The sequence below is a fragment of the Rattus norvegicus genome, chromosome 15, assembly GCF_021556685.1.
Source record: "Rattus norvegicus strain SHRSP/BbbUtx chromosome 15, alternate assembly SHRSP_T2T, whole genome shotgun sequence".
NCBI classification, from domain to species: Eukaryota; Metazoa; Chordata; class Mammalia; order Rodentia; family Muridae; genus Rattus; species Rattus norvegicus.
In genome coordinates, this window is record NC_141548.1 from 101,230,241 (window position 1) to 101,256,657 (window position 26,417).

At 46.6% G+C, this 26,417-nt stretch overlaps 1 protein-coding gene across 4 annotated transcripts in view; it reads right to left on the minus strand.

Moving 5' to 3' along the window:
* Nucleotides 1-26,417, minus strand: part of Abcc4 (ATP binding cassette subfamily C member 4) — a 234,972-nt gene that overhangs the window by 64,382 nt on the left and 144,173 nt on the right. For all 4 annotated transcript variants that reach the window (XM_087584853.1, XM_087584855.1, XM_087584854.1 and 1 more), the window contains 1 exon segment: nt 7,654-7,733. In XM_087584853.1, the coding sequence (XP_087440979.1) occupies nt 7,654-7,733 (80 nt within the window).

Genomic DNA, 26,417 nt, shown 5'->3' on the forward strand with positions numbered 1-26,417 from the left:
TCTGTTAGCAACACCACTGTTCTCCCTCACTTTATCCACAACTCTAAAAGTTGAGAGTCTTAGAATAAAACACAGTGCTCAGACATCATCAGGCTTCCTCTGTGCACAGGGATGGTGCATGGACCTAGAGGCCCAAGCACTATTGGATAATGAATGGAAATGAGATTAGAGAACAACAAACACTGGGGATCCCCCACTTATCACAGCATCCTGCCTATCCCCCACTGCATCACTGCATCACAGCATCCTGGCCTGCCCAACCCCCACTGCATCACTGCATCCTGGCCTGCCCATCCCCCACTGCATCACTGCATCCCTGCCTGCCTATCCCCCACTGCATCACTGCATCCCTGCCTGCCTATCCCCCACTGCATCACTGCATCACAGCATCCTGGCCTGCTGCATCCTGAGGGTGGTGACGTAGCCCTGCAGAGAACATGAGTGAAGCAGGAGGGACTTTTTACCTGTTAAGATTCCTTCAGGTATGCAGAGGCAAGACCCCTTTGAGAAATCAAGCATGGGAACAAGCACACCATGCGTGCAAACCAGATCAGTGGCCCTGCGTGTGTGTGTGTGGGGGGGGGGGGCGGGAATGAGCTGAGAAGGTATAAGAAAACAGAAGAGAGAGCAGTATACATGACACATCTTTATATTCCTAAAATCTCGGGGTAGGCTCCACTTAATGAGCTATGTTGCACTAACTTTGTACAGGCTCAACTGAACGTGTGTGCAGGTGTGCACGTGCGTATGTGCGCTTGCGTGTGAAGGTGAGAGGTTAATGTTGGGCATCTTCCTCAATCTCTTTTCTGCCTTACTTCAAGACAGGGTTTCTCACGGAACCTCAAGCTTGCTGATCTGGCTTGCTAGGCTGGCTGGCCGCTAAGTCTCAAGGAGCCTCCTGGTTCCACCTCCCCACTCCTGGGACTATAAGCCTGACCCTGTCATATGAATTCTAGGAGACTGAACTCAGCATCTCGTGTCTGCACAGCAAGCTCTTTACCATCTCCCCAGCCCCACCACAAACATGATGTTCCGAGTACAGTTCCCCAAACAACGGTTTGTGGAAAAGTCACATACAGACAACGCAATTGCTCCTTGAGGGAGTTGATGGGCACACAGATGTTACATATACATACTATACATGCATACAAATATTATATATACACACATATTAATGCACATATTATACATACACACATATCACATACACATATTACATATAGCCAGATACATACACATATTACACACACATACACTCACATACACACACTCAGAATACATATAAACACATTCACATATACATAACCACATATACATACACATTCACACACATACACATATATACACACATACACACACTCACATATACACTCATACACACTCACACACACATACTTTTACCACACACACACACACACACACACACACACACACACACTATATGGTTGCTGGGTAGTTTCTCTCTAGGAGTCAGAGGGAGGGAGTGGGTAACTAGAATGACCCCTTCCCTTTACAACATGAATCATGGGCAAGCAAAGTAACGTACTTCTGTTGGATACAGAGTCTGAGAGGCACTAAGCATGAGGGAAGGGTTCAAGCCCTTGCTTGCTCTAGTGCTGGGCATTCCTGCTCTGGCCTTAGAGGAGGCTATAATCTGATTATCCACTGATCAGAGTCACCTGCTGCAGCATAATAAATTCCTGGGTTCAGGGGAGAAACCTTAGTTAAGTGCTGGAGTCAGTTGGGATGCTGACATTTCAAGCAGAAAGCAGAGATGTCTGCTGTGTTCAGAAGATGAGCTCCACACATCGTGCAGCTCAGCTGGCAGCAGACAGGACAGAGAGCCGCTAACAGGCAGGCCGGTAGGAATCACTATAGGGAAAGGCTATTCTCGAGATTTCGTTTAAGGGTGCAGGAAGGTAGTAGATGAGAAAAATGTTCTCTGAATAAATTAAATATTTGTGGCTTAACACACATGTCAAGGCCAAGTAGAATCATCAAAACTTAGTTACAGCACACTGGGCATTCAGGACGGACACACACACACGCGCGCGAATGTGTGTATGTATGGCATACAAACTTGAGTGGCTTTTATATCAGGGGGGAGCGGGCTCCAGAAAAGCCACGGAAGAGGCTTCAAGCTTTGTCCCGTTTGATTCAGGCCATCCCCAGTGACCCCATTTTCTGAGAGGAAAGAGGCAGTCCTGGCCCTCTGCAGCTGTTTCTGTCACCTGAGGTCAGGATGTCTCCTGTGCTAATCAACCCGGAAGCTGCACTTAGGTTCTTTATGCTCGACCAGAAACCGAGGCAACGGAGCATTTTCCCAATGTCCACGCACGGGCAGCATCTCCCAGAGATTCTGATTCCATTCCATCACACTGTGGGCATCACTCTCGGCTGTGGGCTTCTCTCGGGGATGACGTGAAGAACTCAGAGACAAAACGATCACCTTACCTCGTGAATATGCCACGCATCTAGTAAGTGTTCATAGACTATCTTTAAAATCCACAGCGCAGAGCCTACTGGGTTGCTTTCCCAACTTGGGACAGCCCACTCCGGTTACAGCTTAGCCCTGCATACTTGATTCTGCCTTGCTAAGCAGACTATTGCTTACACGTGTGAGGCCTTTCCTCAGAGAAGACAAGCACCGCATGGTCCACACCACCCTCACCCCACAGACTGTAACTGCTCCCTCCCAGCTGCCCTTCCCAACGGAATATACGATTCTGTTCCATTCGGACCCATATCCCTAACCCCAGAGTGGGGCTGTTCTTATCAAAGAATGAAGACTAGTCCAACACATTCTATGAGCTCCCTAACAGATCAGTGGGGAGCTCTGATGGGCTGGGAGAGGAGAGACGCACTGAAGGAATGGGGAACAATTCATCCCCAAGTCACGGATTTAAATGAAAACAATGTTTTCCTTTTGGGGAAAAAAAAATCAAGATGGTTAAACATCTGTTTATAAACACAGTCATCTGACCTCCTCCCATCAAGTATTACACATATACGTACCTTATTAAAGTTATTACTAAAAGCAGTGAGTTCTAGTTTAATTAGAATGCCACTAAGAATTTTTAGATATGGCATCTGTGAAGTTATTAATAAGTAGATACACACACACACACACACACACACTGGCTAGTTTACCAATATGTTCACACCTGTCCTAAGGTATTTGCCTCTCCTTGGTTTCTCATATCTGAGGGCAGAAGAGCATCTCTATGGCATTGATATTTTAATTCCCTCTAGTTTAAGCCTGCATAAAACTATTCTGTCTTGATGGAGGACTTGCTTTTAGAAATCCTGTCTATATTCAAAGTGCTTGCAATTTCTCGAAAAGGCCAAGAAACGGATATAACTTTCTGTTTTATGTTATTATTTCCAGTCATGTATTTATATTTCATTCAGAAAACCCTTCAATCCATCTTTAGTCACTAGTGATCCACACATGCACCCACCAAGGGCCTAGTCTCCCAGACACTTCTCACCCTGATCCTTTAGTACCTCTCACAGTGACTCTCACAACAGCAACCGAAGACACAGGCTTTGAAAACTGTCACTGCCCTGTGCCCCATTACCACAGATAACAACAGTTAGTACCTTAAAACAAACCCCATCCATGTTCAATAAATACCAATCTTTCATTGAAGCCTAAGGGACAAAATTAGACTTCTATGTGGCAGGAAATCCATTCACATTTTAAACAAATTTTTCCTTCATTTGGTAGCCTGACAGATCTCTGTCCCTACTTCTGTCCCAACTCAGAACACAGGGACTCCAGATACAATGCCACAAATGAAGGGTCCCAATTCCTCATCGTTACACTCAGCAAGGCACTCAAGTCTGGACTGACTTGCAAAACTAACTAGACTGCCATCTCCTTTCAGAAAAGGCGGGGAAACACGCGTGCCCTGGATTAAACAGTTCACAGGGGTAACTGTAATGACGTCATTTACTTCTAAAGCCATCCACTCTTAATTATCCAGAAAAGCACACTCAGATGCATAGCTTTTAGGAGGAAGAACTATGGAGCCAAGCGGCAGACTTTATCTTTTGCTTTCTCTCAACTGGGAACTTTGGTTGTCATTCTGCCTGCCGTCTACACGCTGCCTTGTTCGTTCGCTGGCTGGAGATGCTGGATGAACGCTTGCTTCCCTGAAGATCAGATCCAGCTGAACCTAACTGTTTCAGCCAAGCTGAGTACAGGAGCATCTTGGGAAATTCCCTGTATGTAGTAGGAGCTGCCTGGTGGGCTTCCTGGTGTCAGCAGCAGGGTTTGCTAATGACATTAAGAACAAAGGCAGGCAGGAAGTTTGCTACTAAGTCAGTTTTGAAAAGAGCTAAGAAAACCCTTCAGGGACTGACACACCAGTAAACAAGGCCTGAGAAAAATTCCACCCATCTTGGAGGTCCACACTACAGAGCTGGTGCTACTACTGACCAGAATAGGAGAGGGGAGAGAGGGGAAGGGGAGGAAAAGGGAGAGAGAGGTGGAGTGGGCAGGGGAGAGGGGGAGGAGGGAGACAAAAGAGGAAAGGGGAGAGAGGGGAAGGGGAGGGGAAGGAAGAGAGAGGGGGAGGAAGCAGGGGAGGGGGAGGGGCAGTGGGGAGGGGGAGAAGGGAAAGGGAAGACAAGAGAGTACTAAGGGAGAGAGGGGAGGGGGCAGGGGAAGGGGGATGGGAAGAGAAGAGAGGGGAGAGAGGCAAGGGGTGAGAGGAGAGGGAGAGGGGTGCTACTATTGACCTGAATGTTTTATCTGGTGGCTAATTCTCAAATTTCTGTTGCTGTTACCCTTGGCCCTCTTTTGTCTGTCTGTTTTGGTGGTACTGGAAACAGAACCCTGGTCTCAGAAACGCAAGGTCAGGAGAGCTACCTTTTTTCATCCAATTGTTTAAATAAATGTATTAAAAGACTGAATTAGAGTAGATTTTTTTTTTTTTGAAAACCAAAGCACCCCCTGATAGACTCCCCCCTCCCCCACCAAAAGACCAAGTACTAGGCCCATCCACCAGGTGAGTCCATTGGACAGTCATTGTGACCTTGCTACACTTTAATTCCAGAGACTACTTAAAAATGTAAGCCACAACCCCGGCCAGCCGCCTGAGCTAGCAGAGCTAATAGGCTTCTAATTAATTTCCAGGAGATTGCTGTTATAACTAACAGGTTTTAAACATTTGGTTGATTGGGGAAAATGAATTGAATATAATGTATTTGATTTGGAAAATTAGTTTTCATTCTATGTGCTTACCATAATAGTGTTTATTTTAAGTTTACATGATTCCATTAAGAGTCCCAGAACACCACTGGCTTGTTTTCGTCCTGACAGAGCCCTATCCTACTTAAAAGAGGAAGAAAAAAAATTACATTTAGATTTTTGTTGTTGTTGTTGGCCTTTCTTTGAGGGCAGGTTAAATTCATTTTCTGTGGCTTTCATTAAAAAGAAAAAAATCTTTGCCCTATCATAAAGCAACAGGCGGACGATGCCATCGATTCCCCAGTGAGAAGCCTGCTCCGCCATCACAGGTGAATCCTCCTCCGGGAAGGCAGCGCACACAGTCCGAGGAGGAAGGGGCTGTTTACCGAGTTTCACTTGATTCCTCCTGACAACCATTTAAACAATGAATGTTGGGAAATGTCCCTCAAAGAACCAACAACAATGGCAGGAGATCAGTGCTTTTATATTTAGCTAATACTATTTTTAAAAGGAGAAAATATTTCTTCCTGAAAGGATTATGGGAAGGCTTATTAAAGACACCTGCAAAGGAACGGAGTGACAACAGATCTGAATCATGCTTGATAAGTGAGTTATCCTTCGCGGGAAACTCCTTTTGGGGGCGGGGGAGGGACAACGACGGCGTCAAGATTCACCCCTTTTAAGATTCTAGAAACTGGTTATCAGGAACCAGAAGTAGTCGATAATGGTTAAGTGTACCCATGGTGGATGATGAATAAAGACCTTGGAGTATCTGGTTGAACTGAAGTACAGAATCTTCTCTCCCCTCACAAGGCGGAGAATGCTCTGTACTGAAATCAAGAAGCACCATCCCTCCATAGGCGCTACAAAAACGCACGAGGGAGGGATTCTAATTAGCAGGGCTCACTCTGCTAATCGCACAGTGGGCCAGCCAGCTTCCGAAACTCAGTCTTGGCCTGGCTCACGGTTGTGGAGAGAGCCTTTTGCTAATTCTTCTAAGACGTAATTAATAATCGTTGTCAAAACATGTGCTTAAAAAGTTATCTGTATTCTATGGGGGGGGGGGGGGGACGGCTCTGCGGCGAAGGGTTGCTTCTAGAGGGTAAGGGCATAGCCCAAGCCGGTAGGAAACATTTTAAAAATAAGTTCACAGAACCAAAGGGGTCTGGCGCGTTTATCTGCCGTGCAGACTCGGCCTGTGGGCCCCGCGTGGGTGTATGGAAGAGAAGTCTTCACCTGTGGGCCTGGCTGTTGGCAGTCAGACAGCCTGGGCTCCCTTTCTGAGTGATTAACAGGGATTCCAGCTCAACTGTGGACCCCAGGGGCCCAGCAAGATTCAGGCTCAACTGAATCCCCTGTGAGGATTCCACTTCCGGCCTGCAACTTGGCTTCCGGTGAAAACAGCTGTAAACCAGCGGTTAGGACGAGCGAAAAGGGTTCAATCTCATGGCAAGGGAGCCACAGGCATCTGGGATTTTAAAATCTGCATAGTTTTTGTGAGATGCATTTCTTCTCCAAAATAAACGCTTAGGGCGAAACAGAGACGATCCCCTGCCTGAGTCACTGAAAAGTCGACAGAATTAAATGACAGAAGAAAGCAAAACAAAACAAATCAAACCGCAGGGGCAACGGCACTGAATGAGGAGATGAGAGAAAGGTGACCCAACATGATTCTTTTGGCCCTCAAGTTCACAGGCAAAACAACATGCTAAAAGCAGGCATTTCTGTGGTATCCTTTTATTAAAGACACCTTAAGACAGAGCAATCAACGTGTGAAAAGAAAAGCTGTCAAAAAAAAAAAAAACCCAAAAAACAAAAGCAGACATTTTCTGAGAAGACTTTGATCCTGTACTCCTATTATTGGCTTAAGCATGCCTGCATTTAAAGCTTTGAATCTGCAATAAGCACTCTCTATTGTCCTTGCTAACAAAGTATTATTTTCACCTGATTATTGCTAATCTGTTCTTTGTAAGTAACCACACCTGGTTTTACCCCACCCCCCCCCTTCAAAAAAAAAAAAAAAAACAAAACCAAAAACAAAACCGAGTGCAGTAAATATTTGCCCTTTGTGGCAATACAATGCATAATTTTGTTAATCTGGGCTATCTTTCCGTGAGAGGTGATTGTTTCTATATTATGAAATGTGTTCACAGTAAAGCGAATCCATGCCAGATACCTGGGAGGCAGATGGAAAGCCACTTACCAGCATGTAGCTGCCACGAACCAACCCTGACGCGAACGCTCAGCCACTCCCACACAGCACATTACTCACGCTAACTTAGCCTCTAAAGCACAGCCACACCTTTCCTCTGCAAACATGGCCTTTTGTTCAGGTAACAGCACACGTCTCCAGCCCACTGCCGCCCCTTTCCCTTGTGGAAAGGCCTTGGAAAACAGAAGGGAGGCCAAAGGGTGACACCGTTCTGCATCTGAGAACATGATATCACTGTACATACCTGGATGAAGTCTAGAAACGTTAGGGGAAGCAAGTCGTCCATGTGTCCGATGTCCTTGGAGAAACGATTTAAAATCCTTCCTGCAGGCACAGGACATGAGAAATTACACATCTCCCCAGACAGACCCCTAAGAGAAACAACTTGCAAACAAATCAAAACAATATTTTAGATGCATATGTGTTTAATATATTATGCATTCGTACAAAATCAGCCGATGTCAATGACAAGAAAAAGAATATGGAGTGATACCTAAAGGAAATAAAATACTACCAAATGCTGCTGGACAGAGAATTACAATGTGGCCCTCATTAAAAACAATACATATATATGTACACACACATGCACGCACCCATGCACATGCACAAACGCCCACATACACACATACACACTCGCATACACAAACATACACACATACGCATGCACACAGACATGCACACACATACACATGCACACATACACACGCATACACAAACACACACATACATACACACACAAACATACACACACAAACACACACACATGCACACACACATACATACACAAACACACACATACATACACAAACATGCACACACGCACAAAGATACACACATACACATGCACACACATACACACACATGCACACATGCACACACAAACATACACACATACACATGCACACACATACACGCATACACATACATATACACACACGCACGCACAAAGATACACACATACATATGCACACACATACATACACACACATACATACACACACATGCACACATGCACACACAAACATACACACATACACATGCACACACATGCGTACACACATGCGTACACACATGCACGCACATACACATACACGCATATACATACATATACACACACAAACATACACACATACACATGCACACACACATGCGCGCGCGCACACACACACACACACACACACACACAGAGGAAATGGGAAAAACCAGTGACAGAGTTGGGTTGGCATGGTTGAAGCGTGTCCCTGAACTTTTAGGTCTCACTAGGTCAGTCCAAGTGCAGAGAAGAAAGATGAAAATGAGTAAAACACAAACATTAATGAATTCCAATTGCTATGTCAGTTTTTCTTTGATCTTGAGAACTGTTTTTTTCTAAATGTATATGATAGTATCAGTGTTTTGCCCCAAAGATGTTTCATCAGACCTCACATCCCAGAGAAACTCAAGATGCTGCCCGGTGAGGAGACACTGTGAGGTCACTCCTACCAGTGTCCACATCATTCCTGTCAGACGGGTGCCCAGGGTGACGGCTGCAGGCTTGATTGAGCAAGAAGAGAGACAAGAGGGAAGTAGAAGGGAAACAGAAGCACAGTGCTGCACAAGGAATGGTCAGTTCCTACCATGCCCTGCGTTTCCCCTGGAGAAGATCCCAAGGGCAATGGTGAAGGCTTCAGAGGGGACCGATCAAAACTGGCTTCCACCAAGCATGCTTTAGAGACAGACAGGTGATGGATGGATGGATGGATGGATGGATGGATGGATGGATGGATGGACATATGGATAGACGGACAGATGGATGATAGATAGATGATGGATGATACAGACAGATGATAGATAGATAGATAGATAGATAGATAGATAGATAAATAGATAGATAGATAATAGACAGACAGATAGACAGATAGATAGATGACAGATATGGATGGATAGATGGATGGATGGATGGATGGATGGATGGATGGATGGATGATAGACAGAGAGACAGAAAGACAGATGGATGGATGATAGGTATATATAGATAGATAGATACATACATAAATGATAGATTGATAGATGATGGATGGATGGAAGATAGATGATAGACAGACAGATAGATGGATGATAGATATGGATGGATAGATGGATGATAGGATTGATAAATAGATGATAGACAGACAGATGGATGGATGATAGGTATGTATAGATAGATGATAGATATATACATACATAAATGATAGATGATAGATCATACATACATACATACATACATACATGATAGATAAAATAGGTGATAGATAGCCAGTCTACTTTGAGGCAGGCAACTCCCTGAGCAATTTTCTGGCTGATGCTTCTGTAGCCCCCGGTGCAAATGTAATTCTTGCAGAGCACCTGGGTTCTACCAGAAAGCATGGGTGTGCACACCAGAGACAGGGAGACCACAACCTTCCTGTCTCCAGCTCAGGACACACGCAGACTGCAGAAAGTGTCTTTCATGACCTCTTTGGCAGGCCCGGTGACAATTCTTTGTAGCTCTTAATAACACCCCCTTCAGAGCTTCATCCTGAGGGTTAAAGGAGCCCATGGTATGAAGGAACCCTGTCAGGGTGCCAGGCACCTTTTAACAAGCGCTCGAAAAAACAAACAAAAAGCTGGGACAGTAACTGTTAGCCAGGTTCTGAAGCATACTGCTGGGAGAGGCTATCCAGCTATCAAACTGTGGATTCTGGTCCAACAGCTGGCTGGCGTCTAACTTAAGTCTAAGTGCCCAAGGATCCCAAGGTTGCTCCACAGCCGCTCTCTAGACCAGGCTTGGAAGGGGGAGAGACTGAACAGTTCAAATCAGATGCATACGAGGAAACATTACAATTGGTCAAACCCCCACACCCCCGCCATCCATGCACGCCATAGGTTTTATGAACTAATCTTTAAGTTCACTAAGAAACCTAAGAAACAATAACAAAGGAAGAAAACTACTATGGCTCAATGGGTAAGAGCATCTGCTCAGTCAGCATAAGGCCCCGAGCTGGAGTAGTCCCCGATACCCAGGCAGAAAGCCGGGAACGTCTGAGAGGGGAGACATAAACTTGCTGGCTAGGCAGCCTAGGCTAAACTACCATGTTCCGGTTCAGTGAGAGACATTGAACCAAACTCAAAGACACACAAGCAAACTAAACTAAACTCACTATATACACGATTAAAACGAGGGGGAAGTTACCCCTTTAAACAAGGGCACGGTTCAGAGGTACCAGGCAGGCGACTCAGCTTTAAAGTGGGATGGATAAGAGGACTCACTAGGAGTGACTCTGACACGAAAACCACTCCTTTAATGTTTCACCGGATTCAAGAATCTTCCGTCCCGAGAAATGAAAGGTCAGGCCATCAACAGAAAACACAAGAGGGACACGAAACACTAAGGAAAGAAAAGCCATCTTCAGACAGCTGCCTGAGTTGGAATTCCTGGTACCCAACTAGAAAGCCAGAGACGTCTGAGAGGGGAGACAGGTGGATCCCACAAACTCGCAGGCCGGGCAACCCAGAGTAACCTGCAATGTTCTGGTTCAGTGAGAGACTGCATCTCAAGCCAGTAATGCAGGGAGTGGTCCAGGAAGACCTCCTCGGGGGTCTTATTCTGTCCTGTCCTCGTTCACTCACCCCAGGCAGCACAACTCTCTGGCAGAGATCCCCCACGGCCCTCACTCTCACCCACCATATATAACGTGAGGCAAGGGGGTGCTCATGGTGACTCTTAAGAAGTACGGTGAGAGAATGAACAGTGTTTGTGGAAGATGTTTCTGCCTTATGGCTGAGCCGACATCGAAATCTGGGACTGTGAGGCGGACGGAGTTCAAGGCCTCGGAGTCATTTGCTGAGAAGTCTCTAAATCAAATCCTCATGTTGAGTTCCCCCATGCTCTGCCCCTTCATCCGGATGATGACATGTGGTCCCCTCAGAGATGTCTCAGGGGAGGTGAGCGGGGAGGGGAGCGAGTTTCCCGGGAGAATCAATCCAGTCCAAGCAAGCTGCTCTAATACAACAGCTTGCTTCCTTTCGTACATAAGTTACGCTGAATCTCGCCTTCCAGAACAACACCCGAATGCTACTGAGCCTCTCTGCACTCGGAACCGCTAACTTCTCTTGCCGAGACATTAATCACAGCCTTTCCAGACTTCTCACAAGCAACCTGTTGGTGTGCTCCCACATGACTGGATTCTCCCTCCACCACGGTCTCTGCGTACATGCAGAAGGCCCATCTCCCTTAGCGCCAGTGCACAGGACTCAAAGCGAGTCCCCCAGGGATTACTCTCTCTCTGTGAGAAGTAGAGCCCGGGCCCTGGTTCTGCACATTCACCAGGCCCAGAATTAAGAGGCCAGATACCATGCTCTATAACACACTGAAACAAAACAGAGCGAACAAAAAACCCTGGGTCAACGGTTTTCTTCCTTTCTGAGGTGTCTTCTCGTTCTGCTGCATATTTATTCCCCTAGCGACGCAAAACCTTTCAGTTTCATGCAATCCTATTCGTCGATTCCTGTGTTATTTCCTGAGCCACGGCAGTTGTGTCCAGAGAGCCTGTGGCTGTGCCTATGTCTCGGAGTCCCCCCTTCTTTTATCAGATTTCGGTCTCAGACGAAGTTCTTCGATCTGCCTTCTCACACAGAGTGGAGAACAGGACTGTGGCTTCGCTCACGTGTGAATATCCACTCTTCCCACCACTATGCTACTCCAAAGCAATGGTTCTCAACCTACCGGTCTTGACCCTCTTGGTGGTCACATCTCCAATGTCCTGCACATGCGCATGGGATATTTACGCTATGATAAATAATAGTAGCAAAATTATAGTTATGAAATAGCTACAAAGACAGCTTCATAGTCAGGGCTCACCACAGCATACGGAACTGTATTAAAAGGATCACAGCAGTAGGAAGGTTGGACACTACTGTCCTAAAGGATGCTTGGACAGAGGATTAATATCTAGGATCTATGAATAACTTAAAAAAAAAAAACCCTCAAACAGCCAGGAAGTGAGGAGACGGTTCTTCTGTAAAGCACTCTTCAGTCCAAGCATGAAGGTGTGAGCTCAGTCCCCAGAACTCATAAAAACACAGGATCAACAGCGTGCGCTTATCCACACTAGGGAGCAAAGACAGGAGAACTGATGGGGCTCACTGGGCAGCCAACTAGCTGAACTGATGAGCTTCAGGTAAGTGAGAGACCTTGCCTCAAATAATAATAATAATAATTATAATAATAACAACATTGACCTCTGGCATCCACACACATGTATGCAATACACATACACCTGTGTGCATGTGCACACACACATAAACGTGTACAATATGCAAGAAGTGATGACAGAGGGGCCATATAATAATATAATAGATGATTCTCGAATTATGAAAGACAGATGGCCAGAGAACATGGAAAAGTCCAAACTGTCCGGCTGTAGAGAGCAAACCAGAATACACTGAGGCTCTACGCAGATGGTTATCATCAGGAGAAAATGCCGGTGGTTAAGGTACCGGATGCTGGGAAGCCAGGAAGCTTTGTGCATGGCTGGTGGGAATATAAACTGATTTCGCTGCTATGAAAATCAGTACGGAGGTGCCCCACGAAACTAAAGCCAGGATTCCCATTTGACCTACGGCACCACTCCTACATAACACACCCAAAGGACGCTTACTCAACGCACCAGATGCCTGCATAACCATGCCCCTGGCCTCACTATTCACAAAAGCCAAAATGTACAATATGAAGTCAGCCCAGGTGTTCATCAGCACATGAATGATTAAAAGTGAGGCGTGTTCCACAAACGAAGCCCCAAGTCAGCCGTGTTCAAGTCTGCTGGCAAACAGAAACAACTGGAAATTATCACAGCACGCGAAGCAAGCCAGACTCGGACGAATGCCACATATTTTCTCTCTCGTTGGAGAATCCTACATGCTATATATCATATATATATATTCTACACACACACACACACACACACACACACACACACACACACACACACACATATATATGACATGAACACACAAGAGTGATTGGGAAAAAGAGACCAGGAAGAAAGGAGAGGGTGACAGAAAAGGGGACACTGGGTTGTTGAAAGAAATTGTTCTAGTAAAAGATATTACTATGGACAAGGAATAAATGCCAATTTCAAAAGAAAGCAAGATTCCATATTACCCTAACATTATACCGCATAGGCAGACTGGTGTGTGTGTGTTATAGAAACAAATGACTTTGGGAGTTTAACCCCTTTAAACCCACAGCTTCTATCCCTAGGAACTACCCCAGCTCCAAGCCAGACGTGGCCAGTGAGACATTATCTGGGAACTAAATAATCATCTAAGAGGAGACTCTAACCTTTTCTGAATATTTTCATAGTGTACATAACATGGAGAAGACTGGGTATGAGAAACTGGGACAGGCTGGCTGCCCTGAACTCCACGCTGTCACCCTGGCTCCTCCCACGTGGCTCTGCTTCTCTGACTTGTCCAGAGAAAAGTTCATAAACGTGGTCACCAAACTTCTTTTCAAAATAGAAATTTATGAGGGGTTTTACTTTAGGAACTGATTGTAGAATATATTCTCGAATTACTGCAACAGCTAGAATTCTGACCTCTCTCCCTTGGTCAGATTCTTTTATAGTTACAGAAGTATCAATGTCTAGCTGGAATCTGTGTTTATGTGTATGTTAATATGTGGATATGTATATGTGTGTTAGTGTGTGTGAATGTGTGTGTGAGTGTGTGTGAATGTGTATTGGTGTGTGTATATATCTTAATGTGTATGTGTGTTAATGTGTATGTTAGTATGTTAATGTGTGCATTAGTGTGTGTTTCTGTGTGAACGTATCTTAGTGTGTATGTGTTATTGTGTGTGAATATGTGTGTGAATATATGTTAGTGTGTGTGTGCATGTGTGTATGTGTGTATATGTTAATGTATATGCTAATGTGTATGTGTGTTAATGTGTATGTTAGTGTGTAAATATGTGCATTAGTGTGTGTTTTTACACGTGTGACTGTGTCTTAGTGTGTGTGAACATGCGTGTGTATGCACACATACATGTGTGGAAGTCAGAGGTCAACATGAATGATTTCCTGTATCACCCTTCACCTTACTTTTTGAGTTAGATTCTCACACAAAATCTAGAGCATGTCAATTCAGTTAGATTAAGTGGTCAGCAAGCCTTATTAACGTCCTTCCTCCTAGGATTCCAGGCCAGTGCCGCATCCGGCTTATTATGTAGGTTTTGGAGATCCACATAGGTTCTGATGCTTCCACAAGAAACGGTTCCCCACCCAAGACGCCTCTCCCTGCTTTATAATCTTAGTTTTTAAAGGCACTATTTCTCTGTATCAAAATAATTTTTTTACTGAGGTATATTTCTCATAATTCAGTGTATCTTGGTAACCTTACTAAACAATGTAATTATCTCTCAAAGGAAGTTTAGCATGTTTTCCCCTCATCACCAGCCCCTCCCCAATATCTCCTGCCATTTACAATAATTCCCAGCCTCAGGTAACCACGGAAGCATCTTGTCTTATATGTCTTCTTACAGTACCTTTCAAATAAATAGAATCAATTTCTATGTTGTCTTTTATAGCCTGTGTTTTTTTATCTGACACTTCTGAGGTTCATCCAGGTCATCCACTTTATTATTTCCCCTCTGAGCCAGATTCTTTGCCACAGAAATAGTCTTAGGTACCAGCAAACACAGTTCCAGTTCCACTAATTCATACCATATTTGACCTTGAGGGCAAGAGCTTGGTGAGCCTTTTGCTAGCACAGCACATTGGGGGTGGTGTGTGTGTGTGTGTGTTGTTTGACTTGGAGGGTTTACCTTTGGTTGGTAGCCTACAGAGAGAGAGTTGGAGGCAGAAGTGTTAGGCTCAGGCTGGGCGCCAAGTGAGGGTGGCCTCCTATGGACCTGTAGCCAACGTTAAGGAGACGAGAAAGAGGGGAGCAAGCTTACCAACTGGACTCATGAGATGTGGTATCTAAATTTAAGTGCCCTCCAGGGTGCACTGTCCAATAGCACAGACAGGAGGGTGAAACGGTGTTCTAGGTACAATGACTGAGGAAGGCTCAGCAGAGGGCAAGTCCATGGCAGACAGCACTGAGTAGAGCCCAGCTGAGTCGCTAGGTCTACAGTTGTAGTCATGGGAGATGAGGAAACCATTTGAAGGGTGGGTCAGCCTCGACTCTCTACCAAAAATTTCAGCCAACCTAGTGTGAGAACAGAACAGGAGGTGTGGAAAGGTCCTCTCCGCTGGAGGGCCTCTGCTCTGGCTCATTTGCGTGAAACAAAAGGCCACGAGAATAGGGCCACACAGGTTCTTCTCCTCCTCTGCCCATAGAGGCAGGAGGGAAGTCAGAGGACTCATTCGAAGTCCGTGAAAACTCAACGGTACATGGACGTGTGTGCCTTTCCCTGCCTCAGAGGTCGGAGATCAGGAGGATGAACGAGAACATGGCCAGAAGCCTTCTACCAAGTTCAGGAGCAGTGTGCACACGCAGGGTGCTACTCATTATTGTAGGAGTTCAAAGCTGAAACAGGGCATGAAAGGCTCTCACAGCTAGTAACCTCCCAACCACAGGACTAGAATCCCGAGACTCTACGGAGAATCTTCATGACACAGAGGAGGCGGCAGATGCCAGGCAGACTCAGCTTCCTGCATCTGTCTATCTCCTAGAACTGCCTGTCTCCCACCTAGTAGGGCCTTTCCTGTCTACTGGACGCTCACGTAGAGGAGGTTTCCAAGGAGGTCTGCAGGTTATGACCACACTGCTCATGTTAGAGGAGATAAAGACCAGTCACCTTTGCTCAAGGGGCCGCAATGCTTCATCCTGGGATGGGGGTCCACCTGCCCAGCCTTCTGGGGATTTCTTATGTCACAGTGAAGAGAAGCATGACAAACCTCATTCTTCAAGACAGCTTCCCTCAGCAGCTTTTCCTGGCCCTTAATATAAGGACAGAACTACTTCTCGTTCTCTCTCCTCTCCCGTCCCCTCCCCCCCCCTCCTCCTCCCCTCCCCCCTGCCCTCTCCCCCCTCTGTGTGTGTGTGTGTGTGTGTGTGTGTGTGTGTGTGTGTCCCTGCCTCTCAATTCCCTTTAAAAAAAACAACTTGCTTCCTGTTTCTTGAGCATCCCAAATCTTACCTGCCCAGTTTTTCCTGGCCTAACTCAAGACACACAGTTATTTCAAACTCAACAAGGCAAGACCAAACGCAGACCTTCAAAAGTGATCCATGACTGCCCACACCCAACTTCTTGATCCTTGTCCCAGACCAGTGCCCAAACACCGGTATGAAAATGTGAAAGGCACTTTTGCCTTATCTGGATTTCTCACAATTACCAGCACGTCTTGGCTTTTTTTGTCTTTTGAAACAACCTAGTCTGCACCTTAATTACTCTATCAGTCCTATCTGGCCTTGGAGAACACCGAGGAAGGAAGACAGGGGTACCAGGTATTCCTCCTGGCTGCGCGTACCCTCACTCCGTTCTTTACCCATCTTTTCTGGAAGTGTCTCAATCCTGCCTCAGCTCCATCTGCCAGGGCCTTAGTCCTTCCAACCTCGCTAGTGAACACAGCTCGGGAAACCTGCTTTGTCTACGGGGTAGGCTTTGGATAACTATGTACCCCTTAGGGGCACACAGACAACACTGGGCCCAGTTAACCTACCAAAAGCAACTTAAGGTGGACCCTTTGAGTTACTATAATCTGAAAAGGAGGCATTCAAGGTACAGGAGGGCTGTTTAGGACTTGGTATGTATGTTCCCTGTAACACCGTCTTCCAGCTTCCTCAAGGACCAGCGCACGCTCAGTCCAGATCGCAGAGCAGTCACTGTCCCAATCACCATCCAGTCTACCTGCCCTTATCAGAGCCACCATGTGGAGACTCCACCCCCAGCAACCAGAAACCTTGACCACAGCAGTATCGCATGTAGTATCGCGTGCACGTGCACACATACACATACACATACACACACACACACACACACACAGGACAGTCAGGCTTACTAAAATTGGTAAGTGATGCTCTTTGTAAATTCTAAATCACTAACGCTTTAAGTATCAAAGCTCTGAAAAAAAAATTAAAATACCCTGGCAGAAACTATTCAAGTGGATCACAAGCTTCTGATGTCGTAGAAGACAGACATCACGTATGTCTTTTCTTGACCTACGACTAGCATTTTTGGGGACCAACCAATGCAAAACCAATTTTTAACTGTGTCTATGTCTTGCTTCCTTGAATGTAGGTTGTACCTCAAGGACTTGGCTCTGCATAACTGAGTGGTGCATGTTTCTTGAGCTACTGCCACGTCCATTTATGTTATGATAAATGTTATGTTATGATAACATAACATTTATGTTATGTTAGTGATGTGAAGAAAGGAAACCTTTTAGCTAAGTAATAGAATCGAGCCTGAAATGAGCCCTCGTATGCTCTGGCAGAGGCATACTCCATGCCTGGCTGGAACAGTGGCTCAGCTGGTAGAGTGCTAGGCTCGCCTGCAGAGATCCCTGGGTTAGATCCCTTGTATCACATATGCTGGCCTGGTGGTGCATGCCTACGATTCTGGCACCTTCTCAGGGTGGACAGATCATAATTTAAAGCTAGCATGGGCTCCATAGCAAGCCCAAGGCTAATTAGATGGCATGAGACTTTGTCTTAAAAAGAAATAAGAAGGGAAGGAAGAAAGGAAGGAAGGAAGGAAGGAAGGAAGGAAGGAAGGAAGGAAAGAAAAGAAGGAAAGAGAGAGGGAGGGAGGAAGGAAAGAAGGGAGGGAAGAAGGAAGAAAAAGAAAGGAAGGAAGGAAGAGAAAGGAAGGGAGGGAGGGATGAAGAAAGGAAGGAAGAAAAAGAAAAAGAAGAAGGGAGGAAGGAAAAGAAAGAAAGAAAAAAGAAAGAAAGGAAGGAAGAAAAGAAAGGGAGGGAGGAAGGAAGAAAGGAAGGAAGGAAGGGAAGAAGAAAGAAAAAGAAAGAAAGGAAGGAAAGGAGGGAGGGAGGAAGAGAAAGAAAGGAGGGAAGGAAGAAAGGAAGGAAGGAAAGGAGGAGAGAGGAAGGGAGGAAGGAATATGGGAGGAAGCTGTATCTAACCTCCATGCATTAAGACAGATTTCTTACACTGTTTGATTAGAGACAATTTCGTTTTGCTTACCAGTATCCCCAGGTCCTGGATACATATTTTCCAGGATACACTGTAGCCAAATCTACGGAGCTTCCATCTTCTTGGTAGCTTAAAGTGCTTTCGGCATCTATGACTCTTAGAATCACACTCATGTGGACACTGCACCTACACGGGGCTACAGCTCACCTCCTGGGGTGTCGGTGAGATGCTATGAAACCCAACCTGTTTTCTTTACCAGGTGTGAAATCTGAGTACCAACAACCTTACATTAAAAAGGATACAAACCAAACCTATAAAATAAAAGCAAGGAAACTGACTGAGGAGAGACTGAGGCATGGAATCCACACCGTGGTCATTGTCCCACATGACATCCATTGGGGCAACACCAGAAGCTTACTTCCAGCTGCTAGGATGTGAATGACAACCCCTGGCTCCCTTCAGTCTACAGACACATTAGGGAACTCGCCAAGATCTTGACCACCAACGACCTGAAGTCAGCAATAATTCACCATTCACTAAAACAATGGTTCTCTCTCATCTGCACACTAATCCTTGGGATCTGACCCAAAAAGAAAAAAAAATGCTCAGTGCTGGCTGGTGACACTGCGATTTTATATCCCTCACAGTCCCCAACCCTGCTCTCAATGATGGAAGAAATATCTCCAATCACCTTCATGCAAAGACGGCTCTTACAAGTCTCTCCTGAGCTTCTGGAAGCCAAAGGCTTGGGTTCTTTTTATTATTATTCACATAAGTCAAAAAGGTGTGTGTGTGTCGGGGGGATTTTAGGATGGGTTTTTTGTTTGCTTTGTTCTGTGAAACTCCCCTGCTGTCCAGACCAATGGCTAACATGCAGAAAGTGCACAAACACTTCCTGTGCCCCGAAAAGTATATAGAAAGCCCTGCTGCTACAGATGGCAAATGGTTTGTCTTCCGATTTCGGTCTCTATTTCCAATGCTTGGTGTTTCCTGTCATCTTTGGTCATCCCTGTTATTTTCTTTGCATCGCTACGGAATGGATCTGTCTGTGTTCCAGTGAACTATTTTTAATATTTCTGACCACAGGCTGAGTCTGGGTACAGTCACCTACAGATACAGGCAGGATGGCATTCAAGCTCTCTAGAAGGTCTAGACAGCAATGTATTCCCAAATCAGATGGGAAGAGCTGGAGGCGGGGTGGGGGCAGCAGGCTCCGGGTGCAGCTGACAGACAGAGGAGGCAGGGGGAGGTGAGCTGCAGTAGATACTGACCACGTGAGGGTCTAGGATGTGAGGGTCCCCGGGAAGATGTGAGGGGTGAAAGGCAGACCAGAAAAGAGACACAGGGCACCAGGGATAGCAGGTTATCAGCAGGGATGGGCACATTTCAAGATACTGGATGGAAGCCCGAAACCACAGCCAGCATCAAACCCTCTATGCGTTGTTTCAAATACAGCAACCCATGGCACCACGAACTTTATACATTAGGCGCAGTAAAAGACTACCAATAAGCAATAAAAATAGAAAATTACCACAGCATCCTGTAGTGGATGCTGTATGAACGTGCTGTCTCGGACTTGCAAAGAGCAGACACAAACAGCGTTTTGAGACCACAGTAGACCCTTTGTAACTGAAAACTTTGAAAAATAAAAGTGAAGTCAAGGGAGGAGCACTGTGCAAGAATAAAAACGTTGCTGACAGCCAACGTGCACACATATATGCACGCTCACACACACACACATACAGACATGCACACATATATGTGCACACTCACACACACACATGCACACATATATGCACATGCACACACACATGCACACATGCGTGCACATGCACACACATGCACACATATATGTGCACACATGCACACATATATGCATACTCACACATGCACACATATATGTGCACACACATGCACACATATATGTGCACACTCACACACACGCACACACATATATGCACATGCACACACACATGCACACATATATGTGCACACACATGCACACACACACTGCAGAAACAAGAAAGCACGGACGATATACCAGGCATTACGACATTGGAGAAACTGTAACACCGAGGACCACTCCCAGAGAGGGTGAGGTATAGGAACCAGACTGTGTTAGCCTAACAGCGTCACAAAGAGAAGAGGACTCGAGAATCTGAAAGAGGGTAAGGAATAGGGTGGTATATACAGAATCTGGGTTGGGGAAGAGCCTCCTTCAAGACTAAGAATTAGGAAGGTCAGAGGCAGACAAGTGTTCGCCTGGATGACAGAAAATGCATGGCCTATGGTATGTCAAGACAGAGACAGTCCTGAGTAATAGAACAGAAAGGGAAAAAGAGGAAGTACCGAGAGGCCTCCACTAGACATTCCCTACGGTGAGGAAGAGATCTCATTTGTGTCTTGTATTCGAGGTCCTTGAAAGCTATGTCTGGGAGGAACCATGGAAGGGGCAGGGGAGGGAGGCACTAGGTTGAGAGGACGTTGTCTCGCTCCAAGCCAGCTCCAGACACATCTACTAGGATCTACAGAAAATGGCCCAAGAGATCGTTCCCACTTTGACTCTGTGAAAGAACCCATGCCAATTCACACTGAGCCCTAACCATGCCCTGATGGAGCCAATTCACACCGCACCCTCACCATGCACCGATGGAGCCTGTGTCAATTCACACCATACCCTCACCATGCACCGATGGGGCCAATTCACACCATACCCTCACCATGCACCGATGGAGCCCAGGCCAATTCACACCGAGCCCTCACCATGCCCTGATGGGGCCAATTCACACCGAGCCCTCACCATGCCCTGATGGGGCCAATTCACACCGAGCCCTCACCATGCACCGATGGAGCCTGTGTCAATTCACACCGAGCCCTCACCATGCCCGATGGAGCCAATTCACACCACACCCTCACCATGCACCAATGGAGCCCGTGCCAATTCACACCGAGCCCTCACTGTGCAGAACTGATGCCAGACTTTCTCAGGGTCATTTGGGCTCACTCTTACTTAAGTTCCTAAAGCACCATCACGCACCAGACACTGGTATGTGACTGCTGAAGGTCAGAGACCATACAGGACGCACACGCATTCACCGAACTCTAACGCGGATACTGTTCGCACGTAGAGATGAGGCAGCTGAGACTTTGAGATGAAGAATTTAACTCAAGGAAATTAACTCCAAGTTACTAAGCCGCCAGGCTGGACCCACACCCAGTATTATGGGGATTCAGAAGGCGTGTCCTTGTCAACACATCTGTGACACGCTGCTGCTTACAGAACACCTCTGCAAGCTCTAATAAATACCTGCTAGGAAGAAGGAGCCAGGAAGGTGTCAGGCTGGGCAGGCATTAAGCTGGCATGGATGGTTATGAATAAACCTGCAGTGGACGCCTCTTCCCCCTCCCCCCGATTGGCTAATGGCAGCTGTGTCGGATACTAAACCACTTTAACTATCACCCCTGGTCAGAAGAGTTTCGGGAAGGCTCTCTTGGCTAACAGCAACTGGAGCGAACCATTTAGAATAACTCCACCTCAAGATCAAGTGACCTAAGTCACTGAGTGAACAGACTATCAAGTGAGCCGAGGGATGAATGAGACGGACAGTCCAGGAAGACACATGAAACATCAGAAGTGCTTTCTCTCCCGGTCTCTAGGATGCAGCCGGAGAAGCAAGAAGAGAAAAGAACGTTATTCTCTGGAAAGCGTCACAATGGGAGGCACAGGCCATGCCGCTGCCACAGCCACCGCTGAAGCCCTAAGGCCTACCACCTTCAGAAGTCAACCAGTCGGGCAAATGTGGCTACCCCCCAAGTGCAAGAGAAAGTCTGACTGGAGTGCCAAGGCTAAGAGATAAAACACTACCAGGGACTGGATGGATAAGGCACCTAAAAATTATCTATCACCCAGGTTTATCTATTGATTCAGACACAGATTCCACGAAGGAACAACACCTAAACCCAAGGAGAGCCCAGCCGCTGCGGCATCCAGCTCATCCTGAGAATTTCAGTCAGTCATAAATGTTCTGCAGAGAGAGGGGTGGGGGGGACAGAGACAGAGACACAGGGAGAGACAGAGACACAGAGAGAAACACAGAGAGACAGACACAGAGAGAGACAGAGAGAGACATAGAGATAGAGACACAGAGAGAAAGACAGAGAGAAACACAGAGAGACAGACAGAGAGAGACAGAGAGAGAGACACATAGAGAGAGACAGACACAGAGACAGAGACACACAGAGAGACACAGAAACACAGAGAGACAGAGACACAGAGAGAAACACAGAGAGACAGAGAGACACATAGAGAGACACACAGAGACAGAGATAGACAGAGAGAGACAGACACAGAGACAGAGACACAGAGAGAGACACAGAGAGAAACACAGAGAGACAGACAGACACAGAGAGAGACACAGAGAGAAACAGAGACAGAGAGAGAGAGACAGACACATGAGAAAGACAGACACAGAGACAGAGACAGACACATGAGAAAGACAGACACAGAGACAGAGACACACAGAGAGACACAGAGAGAGACACACAGAGAGACACAGAGAGAAACACAGAGAGACAGACAGACACAGAGAGAGACACAGAAAGAAACACAGAGAGACAGAGAGAGAGACAGACACATGAGAAAGACAGACACAGAGACAGAGACACACAGAGAGACACAGAGAGAAACACAGAGAGACAGACAGAGACACAGAGAGAGACACAGAGAGACAGACAGAGACACAGAGAGACAGAGACACAGAGAGAAACACAGAGAGACAGACAGAGACATACAAAGAGACACATAGAGAGAGAGAGACAGAGAGAGACATAATTGATTAGTTAAGTACAGGGACTTGTGGTTCACTTCATTCCAGCCCTTGCCATGGTCATATGACCCACAGCAAGCCCAACAGCTCCTGGCTCTAAGTTTGGTGGGCAGTTACCCTGAAGGGATGACAAACACTTCACATATTTCCTAGGGGAACCTTGGTGTTGAAGCAACCATTAAATGCCTTTCTAAGCCTTAAGGAGAAGGCAGGAGGATAGATCAGGTTCTGTCCTTACCCATGGATTTCAACGATACTGCACATAACCACGTACCCATGTACGCTATAGGGAGAGCAGATCTCTAGAAGACTCTCCCTGACTGGGACTCTGGAATGAGGCAGGTCTGATGAAAAGCCACAGAGCCCCACAGAGCCCGTGCACTGGAAAAAGCTCGAACATAATTTGCATACGAGTTCGGAAGATTCTCAGACTGTGAACCCCACTGGAAGCTAAGACCTTCTGTTGCTAAGGAAACAGGAAGCTGACAACCGTTTGACCTCTCCGGCTGTAGGAACGGACTGCTTGCTTGTCCAAGAGGGATTTTTTTTTCTTATCCAGCATCCCTTGACCATCACTCGTGGCCAAAGGCTCATGAATTCGTTCATAAAAATGAGTATTAAGGGGACAAGAACAAAGCCTGAATACCCAGCAACCTCAAGACCCTGATGGCCCAAAGATGGCAGATGCTACAGAAAGCACTCCCGCGCTCACGGAGACACGGAATTCTACTTCCACGAAGGTCAACGTCCGAATCGGTGATAAGATGACCCTGACTGGCAACTGCCACCTGACATGCAAAGTCAGCTCTTTCCGCGTCCAACGCTCGGAGGAGCGCACGCAATGCTCAAAAAAAAAAAAAATAGGACAGCAAACATTTGGCGTGAGGACATGCCGGAACTTGAAGACAATGGGCCCTCCCACTCCCCGCCCTATGTAAAACAACCGAAGGAGTTCTGGAAGCAGATCAACCGACACCCGAATCTGATCTTCATTTCTATCTTCAGCGCATCATTTCAATGCCGGGGAATTGCCAACAGATGTTACGCCAAGCTGGCTCGGCTGTTAACCGTAAATACATACACCTTTGTTAGGGTTTAAAGACGTGTTTATGAAGAACGTCCTCTCCAGCTACTGTACTGCTTCTTTACGAAAGTCCAGAGAAGCTTTGCCAACGATAGGACACAGAACTGGAATGGCTTTGACTTACTCATCTCGTCAGGGAAAGCTCTGGACACACGTTGGTTAGTTCAACCGTCACCTTGCCCTTGCAGAGGATTCTGAACTATTAAAATAACACCGCCCACCCCAACCCCCCCGTCCTTTCCCAGTCCCCACCATAGCCTTCTCCCCACCCCAGCATTCCTAGCTGAGTCTAAGACCTCCAGGGTTTCTAAAGCCGGTAGCTGCTGTTGCCCTAGTGCTTCTTGACTTCTTCAACAGCGTCTGAGACTGCTCTGCACCCTCCTTTGAGGGTGCTACTATTTCTTCTTTAATATCTGCCTCTTACCATTCCTCCACCTTGCCTGGTCTCCAGGTTCTAGTGGAGACTTACATGGTGTGGGCCTCATTACTGCAAACTCTCCCCTCATAAGGATGGCCTTCGTCCCCTCTCACTAGGTCAGCCACTGCTAAGCCAAAACCACACCTGAGCCCCATGTTTCTCTTACATTTGCATCCAGCTGGTGGCCTTCGCCCCCTTGATGTCGCCAATGGGCGTAACTGTGAAGTGTTTGGACTGTAGGAGTGGGCAGTCTGGACGCCTTCTTGCTTTAAGTGTTTAACCCGGGGCCAACTGATAGCTTCACACAAAGTTCAACGTAAGCTGTGCAGACTTGCCGTGGGAGCTCGGGGCTGTCGGGCACGCACCCATTGGAAGTAAAAGCTACATTTGTGATTCTCGGTTTTTAAAGGCTTTGGAGACCTTTTGTGAGTTTCGAGCGCCAGAAGCTGGCCTTCCCGGTGGCAAGCTGTCCCAGAGACTGAGCTGACCTTCCCTTCTCTGAGGCTTTGTTATTACATCAAATAGCTTAATCAGAACACAAACTGTTCTTAGATTTCTGCAGAGGTAATTAAATAACAATCCGATGCCAATTAATCACAGTCAAGTAAGAAGTCTGTGAGAGGAGAACTCTATACACACTGGAGACTATTTAATGGTCAAATACTTGGCAAGCCCTTAGTTAAACAATGATTCATTAAACCTCCTTCGCCACACAATGGCTGAGCTGAACTCAACGTAAAAGAATCGAAACTCTTTTGTTCTCCCATAAAAAGACATCAAACCTTGGTGCGTGATATTCTTTTCTCCCTCACTTAGCAGGCTGCTCGACTGCATGATTCACGATGTATTCATGCTCCTATGCCCAGAGGCATCTGCGAGTCCTCCCAGAACACTAGAGCGGGCAACTTCTCTCTTCCCCTCCATATGCGTGCAGAGTTGGACAGCAGACTCCACCTACCTGGATGCTCTCCTCATGCTGAGCAAAGCCCAGACTCAGAACCACCTTCTACCATGCCCCCTCCGTTCCCCCAAAAATGCACACACAAAGAAGCCGGGACCATCTCCACAGAGGGAAGTGATTTCCCGCTATACAAACCCGCATAACTTGCCAGCCCAGCAGAATCCCACAGGACAATTTTAGTTCCCTGAACCTCCCTTATCAGCAAGGCCCTTTCAAATTAAATGTCCCATTATAACACAGTTCCCTGTGAAAACCCACGGACCCACTTTGAGTTTGGCTGATAATTCCCAAAGGCCGCTCGCTAAGCACTGCTCAGGACTCTGGAACTGCCCCGAGAGTTCATTTCTTCCTGTGGGGAAGCATCAAGCAGAGAGCCATTGCTGGGCTGCCATGTGAGGCCCCAGGGTTGGAAGCACGCCCATGGTTCCACAAATGCTGCTGTCTATTTAAAGCAGGACCTCTGCCCTTGGTTGTGCACTTGAATCTGAATTAGCGATCTCGGAGGCTGACGAGAATGGGTTCTGGGCTGAAACACTGCAGGAGAATCTACTGGGTAGTGGACCTATCGTTACCTTGCATGCATTTGCTTTAGTCTAACCCTGGAGTTTGGTGGTAGAGTGTTTGG